This window comes from Chelon labrosus (assembly GCF_963514085.1).
Source record: "Chelon labrosus genome assembly, chromosome: 22".
Taxonomy (NCBI): domain Eukaryota; kingdom Metazoa; phylum Chordata; class Actinopteri; order Mugiliformes; family Mugilidae; genus Chelon; species Chelon labrosus.
The window spans coordinates 475,708-494,312 of NC_140355.1; the positions used below are offsets into that span (position 1 = coordinate 475,708).

An 18,605-nucleotide genomic window follows, 5' to 3' on the forward strand; every position below is an offset into this window, starting at 1 on the left:
AATTCTTTCTCCCTCTGATTCCTTACATAGCTCTGAGTCTAATGGACTACGCCACGCCCATTTCTGCCTACCCCTTTTTCACGCCATTTTGAAAGAAATACACCTGAAATCAACTCCTCCTAGCCCGTTCATCCAATTCTCACCAAACTTGGCATGTATCATTTATGGACAAAGATAATGAAAAATTCTCTAAAGAACTTTAGCAGGGCTTTTAATTACAAAGTTAACAGCTAATTCATTTTTATGGCGTGGCACAGTATACACTACTCACAATAAGTTAGGGATATTGTGAGAGACTCAGTGGATGTCATACATACGGTGTTTGTTTTTCACTTCAGAGATTTTTGGGATAGGGAGGCAATTGTATTGGGGTGATAGACACACCTCATTTTGTGTTTTCCACGTAATGGTCTCACTGTGTACAGTGTTCCTTACATATTAGGGCCAATACCAAAAAATACTAAAAGACAACCCTTTTCAATGTGGCATCAATTTCAACATTCTGTGGGTATAAAAAGCTGGTATTGTCAGTAAGTCATTCCAAGTTCATCATTCAAACAGCCACGAACACATGACGTCACTTAACGGACGAGCAGCGCCACCTGGCCATAGCGCGCCTTCGGGTCAGTGGCAGGCAGTCAGATGTTGCTCGTGAACTTGGTGTGTCATCAGTGTCATCAGCAGACTTGCATCAAGACACAGAACTACTGGCAGAGTTTGTGACAGACCCAGGAGTGGAGCCCCACGAGTGACAGACCGCAACGATGACCACTACCTAAGGACCTATGCACTCAGACATCGTTATGCAACTGCCACACAGCTGCAGGTCCATTTACAAGATGTGAGGGGTACTAGGGTTTCCAGACAAACCATTCGCAACCGACTCCACCTGTTTGAATGCCAGACGACCGTTGCAGGTGATTCCACTGACACCAAGACACCGCCGTGAACGTTTGCAGTGGGCACAAGATCATGTGACCTGGACAATGCAGCATCGGGTGTCGGGTCACCTTGCACAGAAATGATGGTCGTCAGCGTTGTTGGAGAAGGTGAGGTGAGCGATACGCCGAGGTCAACATGGTCCCCAGGGTTCGCTTTGGTGGAGGAGGTGCAACAGTCTGGGCAGGCATCACCAGTCAGCGCAAAACAGATTTGGTCATTGTAGATGGCTCAGTCACTGTACATTCTTACCTCAGAGACATCATAGAACCCATCATCATCCCCCAATTCCGCCAGCACACCCCCAACTTTCTGTTCATGGATGATAATGCTCCACCACATCGTGCCAGAATTGTCACAGCTCGACTTCAGGAAGTCGGAGTGCCTCATATGGTATGGCCAGCAATGTCCCCTGACCTGAACCCCATAGAGCACGTCTGGGACCAGCTGAAGCAGAGACTGGATGATCGTACCCCACCCCCACGTGACCTGGCAGAACTGCGTGTAGCACTTGTGGAAGAGTGGAACGCATTGCCTCATAACATCCTGAGGCTAGTGAGGAGCATGAGACGTCAAGGCGACAGCTGTCAAGCTGTCATTGCGGCAAATGGTGGAAAAACCCGCTACTGACATTGTCAATTTTTGTTATTTGGGGCTATCCTTGTTATTGTCTAAATTTTTGGGGTAATAAATATTAAATGAATATTATATTGATGAAAATGGTGTTTCTTCTCATTCATTATTAGTAATATCAAAGGGAATTTTTACTTATTTCATTAAAATTCAGACCAAATAGGAAAAGCACTCATGTAAATAACAATATCCCTAACTTATTGTGAGTAGTGTAACTCCAAAGCTAATATTTTGTGAAGTATATACCCAAACTTAACCAAACTTCATATTATTGATAATAATATGATTCTGTACAAGCACCCCAACTTTTGTGACCCTTGGTCTCTAGGGGGCGCTACAAAAGCAACATTTCAATATCTCAAACTGCAATAACTTCGTGAAATATGGAATAAACAATCTGTACAATATTGTGTAGACGCTCATCAAGTTGCGTGACATTACGTCTACGGGGGGCGCTACAGGTGACACGGAAACATTTCATATGACTTTAAGGCCTATAACTTTTGAAGTATTCACCCAATCCTTATAAAACTTAGCAACCGTCATTATGTTTGCGTACAATCATGGCAAGTTTCGTGAAATTCGGGCTGTAGGGGGCGCTACAACAACTACATGTTTATATCTCACAAACCACCAGAGTCTGCTTGAAACAATGACAATAATAATCTGGGGATGACTCCCTACAAGCCCACTTTGCCACAGCATGGACCCCTTTATGAAGGCTTGTGATCATCTAGTAAATTGTGTATTTTTACAAGGACGTTCTGCATAAATGTTAGCGGCTCAGAGGCTGTAGTTTGGACATGCAAAGCAGAGAAGGCTGCTCTGTTTTAATATACTAATTTTATGTGCTTAGCAATTTTTTTTTAAATCATTTAAATATTGCTGGGTGTTTGTACATGCCAGAAGCCTACCATTTAGTCCATAAATGTAATGGCACATGTATGGCTTATGAAGATACTATGTTCATCAGCACTGAGCTAATTATGTAACATTATTGTGTTTCTCAACCATTAAAATGTACCTAATCAACTGATTATGATTTTTTTTTTCAATCTGTTTGCATTTATTTATTTTTATTTGTATCCAGAGAAAGCACCCCATAGCCATGCAGAGGACAGCAGCTAAAAGGACTAAGAAAATGATGACTGCTGATGACGTTGACAAATGCAGCACCACTACCAGTACAACTTTTGGACCTCATCAGAAACAAGCAAATCTCATTGCAGCACCTGCAACCGCTACCGCAAAGTGAATGCGCTGATTTTTGACTTTGTGACTGGCAGTGCACAACCTTGTGAGCTAAGAGTAATCCAAAAGTATTTATAGAATCCATTACTTTACTTGAGTAATCCAAGGGAATAAATTACAGATTACATTTTAGGACATATAATCAGTAATCTATAAGGGAATACGTTTTAAAAGTAACCCTCCCAAGACTGGTCAAGATATACACACAAAACAACTAATTTACATATCCGTTTGACCACTGCTTGGAGGATTACATGAGTAATAGTCAGAGCCGTTTCTTGCTAGAGGCGAACTAGGTGAATACAGGAGTGGTGACTCTGCACCTGGTCTATGTACAATCCACAAGAGCTTTATCCTCGTCCACACTCAAATGGAGGACGATGAAGAATCTATGCAGAAGAATCTGAAGCCTCACCACGCACTTTCAGCCACTTCTGTCAGTGCAATGTAGCTGACTCCTACATGATATGTGTCAAGTCTAACCCTGTATGACTCTCATTCATTCATTCATCTTCTGTACCCACTTAGTCCTGTTAAGGGTCGCGGGGGTCTGCTGGAGCCTATCCCAGCTGTCATCGGGCGAGAGGCAGGGGTACACCCTGGACAGGTCACCAGTCCATCGCAGGGCCAACACAGAGAGACAGACAACCATTCACACTCACACGCACACCTACGCCCAATTTAGAATCACCAATTAACCTAACTAGCATGTCTTTGGATGGTGGGAGGAAGCCAGAGTACCCGGAGAGAACCCACGCAGACACAGGGAGAACATGCAAACTCCACACAGAAAGGCCAGCCGGCCCATGGATTTGAACCCGGGACCTTCTCGCTGTGAGGCATCACCACCTCGCCACTGTGCCGCCCTGTATGACTCTCACCAAGTGGATATTTCTCTCATCTTGTTTTAGTGGTTTGTATAGGACCATTATAGGAGATCCTTTCTTATACAGTACAGACCTGTAGTTCTGACACAAACATTCATTAATACACAGGATAAGATGTTACAATCCCTTGTGCCAAAATCCCAGGCAAAACACACTTAAAGGCCCTGTCCAACTGAGAAACCCTAACAAACCTCCAGTCATGTGAAATGACGCTTAACCTGCAATCTAAATAAACTAAGTAAATGCTGCTGGCTTGTATGGCCAGCTCAGCAGCAGAGGCTAATTCAAACCTTGTGAAATATAAGCTAACCAAATGCTGCTGGCTAGATTAACCTACAATCTAAGTGAACTAAGTAACTGCTGCTGGCTTGTAGGCTCACAGAGCAGCAGAGGATAATTCCAACCTTGTGAAATATAAGCTAACTAAATGCTGCTGGCTTGTATGTCCCGCTCAGCAGCTAACCAAACAAAGAAATATCGCTACCAACTAACATGAAGACATCAAGATACCTGGCCTAGTCACCAGCAGTATGCAGCATGTCATTGGGGTTTTCAAGTAGGCAGCTCCCTTCACTGATGTTTCGTTAAATTAGGCCCACGACACCTCAAGAAGGCTTAACAGTGAATTCCAGCGTCCTGGAGTCACCCCCCTCCACGCGGCCACTGCAAAACCCTGTTTTTTTCCTCACCATTTCTCACCATTAATATTAGCAACTAATATTCCAATAATTAGCCTAGTCCTTTTATAAATCACGACCCAAACAAACAAATCTACCGTGTTTCGCCCTGTTGATGCGGGCTGAAACATGAAACAAGAAACGAACAAGCAAATCTACCGTGGTTCGCCCCGTTGATGCGGGTTGAAACACGAACAAACAAACAAATCTACCGTGGTTCGTCCCGTTGATGCGGCCTGAACCACGAACCAAACGACCACATCTATCATAATTTGCAAACACACTAGAGTCACGCAGCCACCCTTACCTTTAGCTAGCTCCCCAGCTAGCGCGCTTCCTACGTACCCAAAGCCGCTCACTCGCTCTCTCTGCTGCCCGGGACATGTTACATACCGCAGTCCTCTGGCATTTTTCGCATATGCCCAGCTCGCTCAGAATAGCAATCGCCGATTTTGCCACAAATCCACAGCAGCCCACTTGTACCGGGCGGACATAAGCCCTCCAGCCATTCTGCTCTGCGTCTGCTGCTAACTCTGCATACTTAGCTCTCTTACGCTCGTTAGCCTTCTCACATCTATCTTCCCACGGGACAGTGAGTTCTATGAAATAGACTACACTGTAATCCCAAACAGTTGTACTAGCTCATAACTAATAAGGTCATAACAGTCAAATGTCGTTATGAAGTTGACCAAACTATAAAGTGTTGAGCTCTGTTGAGATTTATGGCACTTTAATTGAATAGGGCTCAATATTTTATATCTAATTTGCGTGGAACGCTCAAAAAGTTTAAGAACCGTCATGACGTTATCGACGTCATGACGTTTTGGTGGGTGGGTCTTATCTCTTCCTCAGGTAAACTGAGTCAGCCATCTTGAATTTGCCTTGATGCGAAGAAGTTTTGGCCAACCCGTGTGGATGCGGAATACAGTTAAATTTGTTTTTATTTGTTTGCAATGCGCACTTTTATCCGCTTTTAACCCCGCTTCAAACCACCACCACCTCAGTTTTTTTTCCATTAGTTGTATTGGCCTCTTTTGCTCAAGCGCCGTCTTTTCATCAGCCCTGATTTGGTAAGTAAGCTAACGTTTTTTTTGGGGGGGGTTTTAAAACTGAATTTCGATAAATAGTCTTAAATTTGGAACTGGGAATACATTTGTACAATGTCCACAGTGAATATTTGTTGTAAATAGTTTACAAGTCTAAGTAATTGTAACTTTAGAAGTTGTTGAATGTGACAAATACGTTACGTTACTTCATTTTTCAACAGTGTAACGTTATCAGCGGGTTTTCTGGATGAACTACATTTCCCATAATGCATGTTTGCCCGGGAAATTTACTTTCTCTGGCTCAGACCACAACAGCAGATCTGGCCGTAGTCGGGTGCTAGCTATCTCGGCTGGAATAACCAGCTGTCCATTTAAATCTGCCCTCATCTCCCAGGCTCCTCCTACTCTTAGCTGTCCCGTGTTATGCCTGATGCCTGCTAGTCTAGCCTTTTCTCCCTCCCATACAAACTTAATGCGTCTATTCTCTCTGTTAACGCCTATGGAATTTAAATCTAATCCTGCTGGCCTCCATGATCCAAAGCTCTCTCCACTTCAACTTCCTTTTCTCCACACTCTCCCAGTTCACCCATTGACCCTGCGACACTGCCTTAGTGCATCTTATTGCTTCCTCGTTTCTGTACCTCTTCCACTACCATCTTTCTCCTTTCTACTGCTGATGCCTTGCTCCACAGAGGTTTCCCTGCGCACAGCCCTAAGCCTCCACGCCCTTGCTGTACATTGCCTATGATATCCCTATGCCTAAGAGCTGCCTGTGCTTGCTGTACTGCCTCTTTTGGGTTCCACTTCCTCCCTGTCTTAGCAGTGGGCGCTGCACTCCTAACCACTGGATCCTTCGACTGAGTGAGAGTCATTTCCAGTCTAACTTTAGCACACTTAAGCTCCTCTGTTAGGCTGGTAACTGGGAGCGCCAATATGCCTTTCCCATACAAGGCTGTGCCGCTTAAGCAGCGTGGGACACCGAGCCATTTTCTGATAGATGAATTAATCATCCTTTCTAACTTTTCTACCTTTGACAGGGCAACGACGTTGTAGTCGTCATGTCGTCCATGTAGGCCCTACTTGGGTGGAGGCAAAGCCCTCCCTGCAGCCTTTCTCCACCTACCACCCATTTGGAAGCCCTAATAATGACCTCCATTGCCATTGTAAAGGCTAGTGGGGAGATTGTACACCCTGCCATGATGCCTACCTCCAGCTGCTGCCATGCTGTAGTGTACTCTGCTGTGGTAAAGCAGAGTTGTATGTCTAAAAAGTGGGCTTTGACTAAGCTTTTTATACTACCTGGAACTCTAAAGAAGTCAAATGCTTCCCATAACATACTGTGTGGTACTGACCCAAAAGCGTTAGCCAGGTCTAAGAATACAACATGCAGGTCTCTCTTCTCTTGCTTTGCTAACTGAATTTGGTGCCAAATCATACTGGTGTGCTCTAAGGATCCAGAGAAGCCGGGGATCCCAGCCTTTTGCACCGAAGTATCAACTAGTCTGTTTTTCACCAAGTAACTGGACAACCTCTGTGCCACAACACTGAAGAAAATCTTCCCCTCAACATTAAGTAGACTAATTGGTCTAAACTGGCTTATTTCCAACGAGTCCATCTCTTTGGGAATAAAAATCCCCCCTGCCCTGCACCATGTCTTGGGAATAACCTGTTTCTTCCATACTACCTTCATCATTTTCCACAGGAACCTCAGCACATCTGGTGCACTCTTATACAGCCGGTAGGGGACCCCATTAGGTCCCGGGGCTGAAGAGGCTCTTGTGTGCCTTATCACTTCTTGAACCTCTTTCCACCTTGGCGGGCTGTCATCACAACTATTTCACCAATAGGTGGAATATCAGAGGGTAGTGCCAACTTTCTAAACCTGTCCGTATCTTTATGCACCTCCTCCAAATACTCCTCAAGCTTCTCTTTTGGTACCGTGAGGCTACCATTCTTTTAACTGCTAAATAGTGACTTCACAAATCTAAATGGGTCCTTATAAAATGCTAGTCTAGCCCGCTCTTTCCTTTTCCTATTTTTCCTAATGTTCTCCGCCCTTCTTAGCGCTGCCAACCGCTCCCTCACGTCTGCCTGTAAACAATCAATAACTTTCTTCTCCTCATCTGTAGCTTTCCTCCACTGCATCTTAAGGAGTCTCCTCTCCCGGACGAGCCTATCGATCTCTTGCTGACGCCTAGATCTAACTACCTGTCCCTCTTGTTTCTTCCGTTTTTCAACCACACCAAATCTTTCCTTACCATAATCATAAATGAAATCTCCTGTTTTCTCCAACTTACTCTCCGCTGTCCCTTTAAGCCTACCTAGCATTATTAAAGCCAACATTGATAATTCGTCTCAAAGGACACAAATCCTTTTAATTGTATTTTGTTAACATTTCACAAATATCCATGAGACTGAACTGATATAACTCTGTCCCATAACTGGGTCAGTCATTACAAACACTGAAAAAATTAAACATTCTGTTTAAGTCCAGATTCTACAATTGCCATAAATGAAGGAAGGAGAAAATTGTGCACATTATAAAATACTTGGGTTTGAATATGTCTCTTGTGGATATTGCCATCTTGCTTTAGTTATGAAATGATACAAATGAGGGATGAGATCATTTTAACAACCTTAAAGCCAAAGGACAGGGAAAGTGTATGCTAAGGAAAATGAGGGCGCCAGATGTTGATAAGAAGCTAAACTGGCATCACCAGCCTGCGCCTGCCCTCTTTCCCTCACACAGTATGTTTGGATGGCATCCCTACCACTCCTTAGCCCACAGAACCCTGGTTATCGTTTATTATGACCCCACACATCAGTTCTGTCGCAACACATGCTATTATCAGTTTGTGAATAGTTATTATATAACATTTTGTAATGCCTTTAAAGAGCATCTGTGATATTAATGAACTATATTCTTCTGATAAAACTGCTGGTAAAAGTATGAGCCTAAATACTTCCATTTGAAAGCTAAGTAGATGGTTTTAAAATATGATGTATTCAAAAACACCAGTACAAGCATGTTGTTTTTGTTGACCACTACTCACTGCAGGTATGTTGTAAGTGGTGTTTTGGATGGCGGCAGCCAACCCCTCCTTCATCATGCAGGTCAGGCTGTAGAACTCATGCTGTTGGTCAATCTCAAACAAGCCTAGAAGTTTCCACTGTTGCCTCAAACCTCCCCATCTCCTCATCTTCACCGCACCAGAGTGCTGACGGAGACCAGACATCCCTGGGCCACCTCCAGCTGGTGACACATCCATCTGGGGTACAGAAAAACACAGCTCTGAATCATGTGACTGACAGTCACCTGACGTTGCGTTGTCAATGCAAAAGAAGGTTTTCAAAGCTCCAGCAAAAAGAAATCAAAGAGCAAGTGGAGGCCAGAGAGGCCAGTGACCAACACAAAAGACAGCTGACTGTCAGTTGAGTCTTTAACAGGGTAACTATGGAAACCAACACAAAGGGACAAAAGCTTTACAGGCTTTGCTGTGGTTCATGGCAAAATGCTTGTCCTCTGACTACTGCTTATCAGCATCAATCATCAACTACATGTCCATTTATTACAGTAAATAGAAAAAAGGTCAGTAAGAAGAGCAAAACAAAGGTAACAACTGTACTTGTGGGAGCATTACAAAGATAGAATGCAGCTCGTAATTTGAAAGACTGGTGGAAATGTAAAAATGTTGATGTAAAAGCATATTAAAAAACAAAAAGAAAAGAAAAAGAAACAACGCTGGTTGATTTGTGAAATATACTGTTTAAAATATGACTAAAATATAAAAAAGGTAACTTTCATTCATTCATTCATCTTCTGTAACCGCTTGCCCTGTGAAGGGTCACAGAGGGGCAGAAGCCTATCCCAGCTGTCATCGGGTGAGAGATGGGGCACACCCTGGACAGGTCACCAGCCTTTGCAGGGCTAACACAGAGAGAGAGACAACCATTCACACTCAAATGCACACCTATGGCCAATTTAGAATCACCAATTAACCTAACAAGTCTTTGGACAGTGGGAGGAAGCCCGGAGTACCCGGTGAGAGCCATGCAGACACAGGGAGAACATGCAAACTCCACACAGAAAGGCCCCAGTCAGCCTGTAATCGAGCCCGGAGCCTTCTTGCTGTGAGGCACCAGTGCTAACCATGCCACTGTTCCACCAAAAAGCTAATAATGATTGGTTAATTAAATGGTGACTTGATTATTCTGCCCTGTTTGCACTATTAAGTGCAACACTTGATTCACTAAAGAGGAAGAAATACAAGAAATCGCTACTGAATAAATGTTAATGAAATTCTGCACTGATGATAGGCAAACAAACAAACAAACAAACAAACAAACAAACAAAAAGAAGTTGAACTAATCTCAGCTTTGAGGTGATGACCAAAGGGAGCATGCGGTACTGTTGATTAAAGGCCATTCCTCAACATGCATTATTATCTGCACTTTTGTTCTTGTAGACATATAAAAAGTTGTTAGCTCCTACACAAATACTTTCTTGTTTTTTATTTATGCAGTTTTACACATATATACACTATATATATATATGCAGTATGTCATGGTGTAAGGGTGTCAGATCGACCTAATTTGATGGGTGTACTTTGAGGCATGTCTTCAATCTCAGTAACTCTTTGTCTTACATCATGGCAAAATCAAAAGAAAACATCCAGAACTCCTAAACTCCTGAACTCCTGAACTCCTATAAATCCCAATAAATTTAAAAAAAAGTACATACAGAGCTTCTGAAATTCCGGACTGAACGGCAAGTCAATCTGGACCAAATACAGCATCCAAAAGTCCTACAATTAACATACAAGGCTTGACTGTTCTTGCATTTTACTTAAGTCTTGCCTTCTTGTGCTTGTGCTTCTCCTTAAGCATACCACAGACACATTCAGCAACAACATGTATCCAGCACTGTTCGCCTGTTGCACTCAACTAAAGTTAACGAGAAGGTTAAGCTGGTGGAGGAGACGGAGTAGGAGAGTAGCACAGAGTGGATAGTGAAACGAGTGCTCACTCTAACGCTGTTTCCCAGAACCGATAGTCTAGAGAACTCACTTAATAACTTATTTAACTAATAACTCATTTAACTTAATAACTTCACCTCAAATGAAGCACAGCAATGTTTTCTATTTTGAAATACATTTTCTGTCTGACCTGTGTCTGCTTCAGTTTCTATCTTCAACATAAGGTTTGTTTACATGCTGGCCAAAAAATGTTACTCTGTTATCACCAATCGTTCCTGACCTCTTACCAAATTTAAAAAAACAGATGCAGTTTACTGAGTAATAAGTTTGAGAACCCTTGGTATAGAACACAAGAGAATATACATTCTATAACATTGCTGTAGTTTATTACAAACCCTCATTTGTACAGCAGACTTGTAACATACATTTGAAATACAAAAATTACAAGGTGTGGCATTGCCATATTTGGAATAAACTGTCTCCAATAAAATCATTAATTACAGGATTTACTGAACTCATACTGAACTCATGAGTCACTGAATTGAAATAGCTTCAAGAACAGTGTAACAGAACAGTCTAGTTTGGAAACAAGTCTCTAGCGCAGGAAAACGTGAACAAGGCTGGAAGGAGAAATTTGGCTTGCAACTTAAGATAAAACATTGCTAAATTTCTGAAGAACTGATTTCCATTCCACAGCCTCTGGGCAGACCTCTGATTGTTCACAACTCAACTGATCTGGATCATCAGTATCTCGGGAACTTGATGGTTTCACAATGCACTGCATCAAACCTTCTTCTGAGGACTTTTTATGTTTCCTTCAAATATGTGATGTGAATGAAGACTGGACTTTAAATTTCTTGTCACAGTTTCTGAAAGGGCATGCCACCTCTTTCCCCTCTCTGATATGTACTTTCAAATGTGAGAAAAAGCTCTGAGTATTGTCACATTTAGTACTGCACAAGCCAACATGACAAGTTAAATCAACAACAGCACACAATGTAGACCTAGACTGGCTATGACAGTGACGGTAGCTGTGAGATTTAAATGTTCCGAACTATTGGAAAGTTCTATGACATCCAGGAAAAACTTAAAAGAAGCATTCGGTGTACAACTGTGGGCCCGCATTTGCCTCACATACAGTATGTTAACATATCAGTGCAAGAGAAAAGGAAAACTTATGACATTTAGGAACAACAAAGTACTATATGTTGGGACAACAAGGCAATACTTGGCTAATATGAAATTATCATACAGTTTAAATGAACAGACTTGCCTATATGATGAACTGATCAAGTGAGGTTGAGGAAGTTGATTTTTTTTCCAGTTTCTAAACTGAATGAGCAAAACAGACATTACTACAACGTAGTACATAATAAAATATTTTTGCTTTGGTTTTAATGCTCCAAGGAAGAACACAGTGATACACCACATTTCTCCATCAGCTAAGACAAGATGGCAATTCCCGGTCCTCACTCCCTTTTACAATCCTCCTGTTCCTTCCCGTTTGCAGTTGTACAGTCAGCTCTATAATAGCAAAAGTAAACGCAAGTTAATTATTTCATGAAAATAGTGTGTTGTTAATATATTTGATATATTTGTAAGAATTTGTAAATCAAATCAAATAAACAAATAATATGATAAGATCAGCTAGCTACAAGCTAACTTGAGCTAGTTCGAGCTTGCTTCACCAATTTTAGCAACCTGACCTAATAAAATGAAACATTATCTGATATGTCAACAGTTCAATAATCATGCAGACAAAACAATACTGAATACTACTAATTTCAGGAGATGAGCATAACTTTACCTCCACAGTTGAACACCACATGGACTGCTCTGGTCAGAATGATGACAAAGCTGTTGCTGTTCAAAGTCAAGTTCAAGAACAGCCAGTCACATCTTGTCACAAAAAAAATGTGTAGTGTGAGGAGTTTGATTAATAAAGAAGTGACTTATCGGCTCGGCTCAGTAGGTAGAGCGGATTGTCCACGAACCAGAGGGTTAACGGTTCGATCCCCGGAATGTGCCACATGCCGAAGTGTCCTTGAGCAAAACACTGAACCCCCAGTTGCTCCCAGTGCCTGGCACTGGTGTGTGAATGTGTGAGCGAATGGGTAGATGTGTCTGTGACTGTAAAGCGCTTTGAGCACCAATAGGTAGAAAAGCACTATATAAAGGCAAGGCCATTTACCATTTACCAAAAAAGAAACATAAGCCCACAATCATCAGTAAGATGCAGATGGATTGTGACTGGACTTGTAAAGGGACGATAGCCCCCTATGAGGAGGCAAAGTGCAGAAAATACTATTTTATGCCGTTAAATTACATTAACTGTTAATTTGCATGCACAGGATGAATATTTAACAGTATTTTACAATTATTATAAAATACAGTAAAATACTGTTGTAATCCACTGTAAATTTACGGCAATTCATTACATATACTGTTTTATCCTGTTAAATTAGTTATCCACTGTGATTGTTAACCGACCAATTTAACTGTTGATTTATATGCAAGGGATATTTAACAGTATTTTACAATTATTGTAAAATACAGTGAGATACTGTTATAAATCAACGGAGAATCTCCAGCAATTCGTTACAGTGTAGTACTAGAGTATTATATAAAAATACAGTAGCCTATACCACTATAACATATAGTAATATAGAAGGTTTACTAGGATTAAATGTAAGGATTTGAAAAAAAAAAAATAAATGAAATGTATTTGTCTAAAATGTATGTAAACTTCTGACTTGGACTGTAAATTGAAAGGAAAATATAATCCGTTTTATACCGTAGCCTACTTACACGTGAAACATCCCAAAAAGCCGCATTATAATGATAGTGCACATGAACAAAGCCCGCTCACACGCTAGTCAACAAAGGGCCAAAATATACAATTAAAAAGTTCTCGACAAATAGGATTTTTTGTTTTGTTTTGTCATTAAATGCAATAACACACTGTCCAATAAACAAGCCATTGGCTACAGCAGCTATCAAAACAGTGATGCTGAGTGTGCACATTTTTGGAATGACTGTCATGATTTAGTAACTAAAAACTTGGAAGCGCAAGCGTTAGAAGCATTAGCGTTAGATACAAAATAGTGCATTTCACCGGAATTATCATCTTTAAAAAAATTAGTGAGGTGGCTCCCTGTCGATAAGTGCCGCTGATGAGAATGCATAAATATAACCTGAGCCACGCAGAAAAGGGAGCCAACATGAAAACTACACTTGCGTATCGTTACATGTGAAAGTTGTCATCTTCAGATTCAAGCGTTTTACTTGCCTTGCTGTGGCTTGTGGACGCAGAGCAGAACAGCAGGTTGAAGCACGAAGCCGGCAATGACTGTCCGTGTCTGTGTGCGCATGACCCTTCAAACCAATGTGCAGGCCTACCCGAAGTCCGGACATGGGGATTTTTCCAGAGATGTCGTTTATGTAAAATAAAAACAAATATTTGCTTCTACTTTGTTTTCTCATTTACAGCGACATCGCTTGTGTAAACACAAGTGATCTTACAAAATGATTACTAAACACGGTCGTTGTTTCATTGTTTCGACGGGCAGCGAAATACTGCTTTTAGTTCACTGCTATTAATTCACAATGTCAGGTGAATGCAGGTCGATTATACCGGGACAGTTTGGGTCTTTTTCTCTCTTGATCCAACTATAATCGTCAGTTAGAAAACAAGCCAGCATATGATTCCTCAGGGATACAGTTTCATTGGTGTTATTTCAATCATTTAATTTAAAAATAAGAATTTAATGTCTTGCTTTCCTTAAAATTACATACTGTGGGATTAATAAAGGATTATTTTATTTTAGATGACTTGATATTATGTGTTAGCCTATTGTAATGTGACTTTATTACTACCTCAAGGCACCAACATTGCTACTTTGACTAAACTCCTTAATAAATAAACTTAATAAAATAGATAGATAGATAGATAGATAGATATACTTTATTCAAATTCAGAGCTTCATCACATAGAAACAGGTCAGTAAAAATCATTGTATTATTGGGATTTGGAAAACTCTGTTGAAAAATCTTGAGTTTCTGATTTACATATTTAATATACAGCAAAACATACACCAATCAGGCATAACATGATGACCACCTTCCTAATATTGTGTAGGTCTCCTTTGTGCCTCCAAAACAGTTGTGATTCATCAGAGAACGGACATGGGCCTCCTGAGGGTGTCCTGTGGTGTCTGGCAACAGAATGTTGTTAGTGGGGGGCCTTGGGTCCTATGGGATGAGGGGAGGGGCCTATGTAGATCAGGCTTGTTCCAGTGCCTCCCACAGATACATGATCAGTTTGGGATCCAGTGAATCTGGAGGCCAGGTCAACACCTTGTGTTTTTCATGTTTTTTTTTAGTTGTTCCTTAACCGTTTCTTGTGTGTGTGTCTGTGTCAGGCTGGATCCTGCTGGGGACGGCTGCTGCCATTAAGGAGTGTCATTACTATGGGTGGGGGGTGCCTAAGTAACATCTGGTCAATGTTAGTCACTTCTCCTGAGAATAGTTGTAATGTTGTTGCTGATCGGTGTATCTAATAATAACAAGACTGTCTAAGACTGATAAATATTGTTCATTAAAAAGTAAAGTCAGCATCTAAAATGTAGATGAGTAGAAGTTGTTGTCATGAAAAAAAAAGAAAAAAGTAATAACATTTATTGTAGAATCCTGTGTAAGTACCTCAAATGTGTATTGTTGGAAATTTACTTCCATTCCACCGATGAACCCCAGCTTCACATTTTATTGAAACGACAGGCCCTCTGGCTGCATTTACAGCTTAACTGCAGAAAGAATTTCTAGACAATTTACGCATTGCACACATTGCAAAAAATTATTTTCTTAAGTCTGTAACAGTATTTACGGTGTATTCTCGCATTGTTTTAACAGTACCAAATTTTCAACTCCTTTTATATTACTGTTAATGACCACACTGCCTCAAGTATAAAAGACCAGTATAGGTGTCTTATGTTAAGTCTATCTCGTTTTATTATTATCTTAACTTTTAACTAGCATGGTAATAAATCCAACTGACCCTTAAAGCCCAAGACATTTCTTTTATGTGCGCAGTTATTCTCATGACACCTTTGTCGTTTTCACACATCATTTCCAGATAATGTCTGCAGAATTAGGTCCAGTTCAACTGACGTTTATGTCTGCATTCTCCCAACAGCTCCTCCAGGTAATATCCAGAAAATGATGCGACAGTGCAGTTGCGAAAGGGGCTTATGTTTAGCAGTCCATGCTCACATTTGACACTAGTCACAATAATAATACGTTTTTGACAACTCTTAGTAAGCAACGCTGTCAGGACTATTAGAAAATGGAACTATGGTTTTCGGTTGTATGGTCAGTACAGAGGCTGATTTGTTTTACAGAATTAGATCTAGAGGAGTCATCCTAACATCCTGAAATTAGTCAACTTTCTTTGGCTTTCGATTCTTCAACATGACAACAGCAGTGAAGGCCCCTGTGGAGAAGACACAAACACATTAGACTCTTGACGATATTTTTGAAACAACATACATTCTGACAACTCCCTGAATTTAATATGCTGAAGATTTAGACATGTTGTCTACAGTCTCAGTCCTAGTTTCAGTTACAATCAGAGGCAGGGTTGTGGGTGATTTATTTTACAATGCAGATTGTGTACTGACCTATAAAGAGGAGCAATATTACAGCTGCAGCGCCAGGCAGAATGACAGAATACTCCCGAGGAAGAAAATACTTGTGCAGTACGTGATGGCTGTCCACAAAAGGCTGGAAAAGAACCAAAAATTATGCTTATGCATGGTATAACAAGACTGAAACTCATGTTTGTGTGTCACAAGTTCATACAATGTAATGCCAATAATAATTTTCTTTGAGACAGCAGAAGAAGACTGATGAAGGCATTTCACAATTCATAAATTGAGATATCCGTACAAGGGGAAAATATTTGTTGTTGGTGTTCATGTTGAAATCATGTTGGTGTTTAAGTGATTTTGAAAGGACAGATTGAGGGAAGCAAAGACTAAGCAAAAGTTTTCCTATGTTGGTCGATTGTAAAAGAAGTGTTAAATTGGATTCCAGGAACTCAACAGAACCTACCAGGACAATGACCCAGAGTGTGTAGTATGCAAACAGCAGGATGCTGAAGACAACAAGACTCATGCCAACTGCTTGATCCACTCCAGTAGCCTGAAAATAAACAAACGACAGCTAAGCAGAAGGCACTTAATGTGCTAAGGAAGGAGTAACATGCTGAGAAATGACAAACCAACAAATTAAATAATCTGAAACGTTCTCCAGAGAGATGAACACTGAGTTAATAACATGCTATACAGTAGTAAGTTGCGCTTTGAGAGCTTTGAAAGGCACTCACAAATAAAATATATTATTATTATTATAAAAGCTTTTAATTTTTAAATAGCGCTGAAATCATGTTGAGGGTTGGGAAGGATTATCTGTGATTGTTTTTTCATGTGTGCCCTTTGGTAAACTTTTATCTAGATAAATCTACTGAGGTAGCAGTAAGTATGCACTGTTTATAGACTGATCAGTCACAACATTAAAACCACTGACAGGTGAAGAGAATAACATTGATCATCTTGTGACAATGCAATATTCTAATGTGAAGCTTTTGGACCTGGCATTCATGTGGTTATTACTTAGATATGTACCACACACCTAGATCAGACCAAGCACCCCCATCCCCAGGTCTGCAATGACACTTCTTGATGGCAGCAGCCATCCCCAGCAGGATGCAGACTGACACAGGCACACACACAAAAATGCTTTAGGAACAACTAAAAAACCACGAAAAACAGCACAAGGTGTTGACCCGGCCTCTATATTCACTAGATCCCAAACTGATCAAGTATCCGTGGGATGCACTGGAACAAGCCTGATCCACAGACACCTGTCCACAACTGTTTTGGAGGTCATTACCTGTCATTATAAGAAGTTAATCCCACTTAAAATTACTTAAATGATCATCCTGTGTTATATGTACAGGACTTCAGTTCAATGCATTCCATCAGCAAGAGTAGAGACAGAGAGGCTCAACAGCAACAGGTGCGTAGTCAGTATATTCTTAACCAGACCAAACTTCATGCAAATATGGAAACACTGGATGTTGATGTCGCAAAAGCTCAGATATATTTACCTTATGAAATGACATAACTTTAGTGAACATTCTGCGTACAGAAATATTTTTCGGTTCAAATACTTTAAATAACACCTATGGAGTTGGTTAGTCTATGTTAGTTGTATTAAATTGCATTTTACTGCAAATATGAAGCTACGAGCTAACCTGTCTCACTGTCCCTTACGTGTTTGTTACAACCCTGAACTTAGCTAGCCTCCCTATGTATCTGCTTGAAGAGCTTCATTACAGGGAAAAAAACATCATTCATTCATCTCTTCATTTGTTTAAACGTAGTAAGTCTTACCATTACGGGACACCTGTTATTTGTTCTATTTGCTTCCTTCTTCTTCTTCTTCTTCTTCTTCTTCTTCTTCTTCTCCTCCTCCTTCTCCGTCTTCTTCGATTTCTGTCAGTTTTGACATGACTAGGCTCATTACTGCCCCCCGCAGGTTTAAATGATTTACTGTAGCAGCACTTCAAATAGTTAGAGCTTTTTTCTTACTTTCCGCACTGCTCCTCTGATATGATGTCAGTGCAGGACAGAAATTGCTATTGGTTAGATTAGAATGAAATACCTGATTTTTAAACATATATCTCTTGTCCATTGCAAATCTGGTAATAATTTTCACGTTATGTAATATAAGCAAAATAAAATACACTGATCAGGCATAACATTATGACCGCCTTCCTAATATAGTATAGGTCTCCCTTATGCCTCCAAAACAGTTGTGACTCATCAGAGAATGGACATGGGTTGTACATGTCTAAGCAACATCCACATGGGGCGGCTATGGCTCAGTAGGTAGAGCAGGTTGTCCACGAACCAGAGGGTTAGCGGTTCGATCCCTGGAATGTGCCAAATGCCGAAGTGTCCTTGAGCAAGACACTGAACCCCCAGTTGCTCCCAGTGCGTGGCACTGGTGTGTGAATGTGTGAGTGCTTGTGTGAGTGAATGGGTAGATGTGTCTGTGACTGTAAAGCGCTTTGAGTACCAATAGGTAGAAAAGCGCTATATAAAAGCAAGGCCATTTACCATTTACCATTAATGC

General features: G+C 40.9%; 1 protein-coding gene across 1 annotated transcript; it reads right to left on the bottom strand.

The window, feature by feature from the left end:
• Nucleotides 1-14,361: 14,361 nt before the first annotated feature.
• dpm2 (dolichyl-phosphate mannosyltransferase subunit 2, regulatory) lies at nucleotides 14,362-17,945 on the bottom strand. The gene is made up of 4 exons (XM_084571925.1): nucleotides 17,861-17,945; nucleotides 16,518-16,607; nucleotides 16,085-16,187; nucleotides 14,362-15,897 (listed from the first exon to the last, which is right to left on the bottom strand). The coding sequence occupies exons 1-4, from the start codon at nucleotides 17,861-17,863 to the stop codon at nucleotides 15,842-15,844; spliced, it is 252 nt and encodes an 83-aa protein (XP_084428051.1). The 5' UTR covers nucleotides 17,864-17,945; the 3' UTR covers nucleotides 14,362-15,841.
• Nucleotides 17,946-18,605: the final 660 nt, after the last annotated feature.

Bases quoted from the DNA above. Each gene is read 5' to 3' on its own strand.
- dpm2 (XM_084571925.1), bottom strand. The intron at 16,188-16,517 runs GTAGGTTCTGTT...GTTCTTTTCCAG, and splicing joins CACTCTGGGTCATTGTCCTG to CCTTTTGTGGACAGCCATCA. The intron at 15,898-16,084 runs GTCAGTACACAA...TCTTCTCCACAG, and splicing joins AATATTGCTCCTCTTTATAG to GGGCCTTCACTGCTGTTGTC.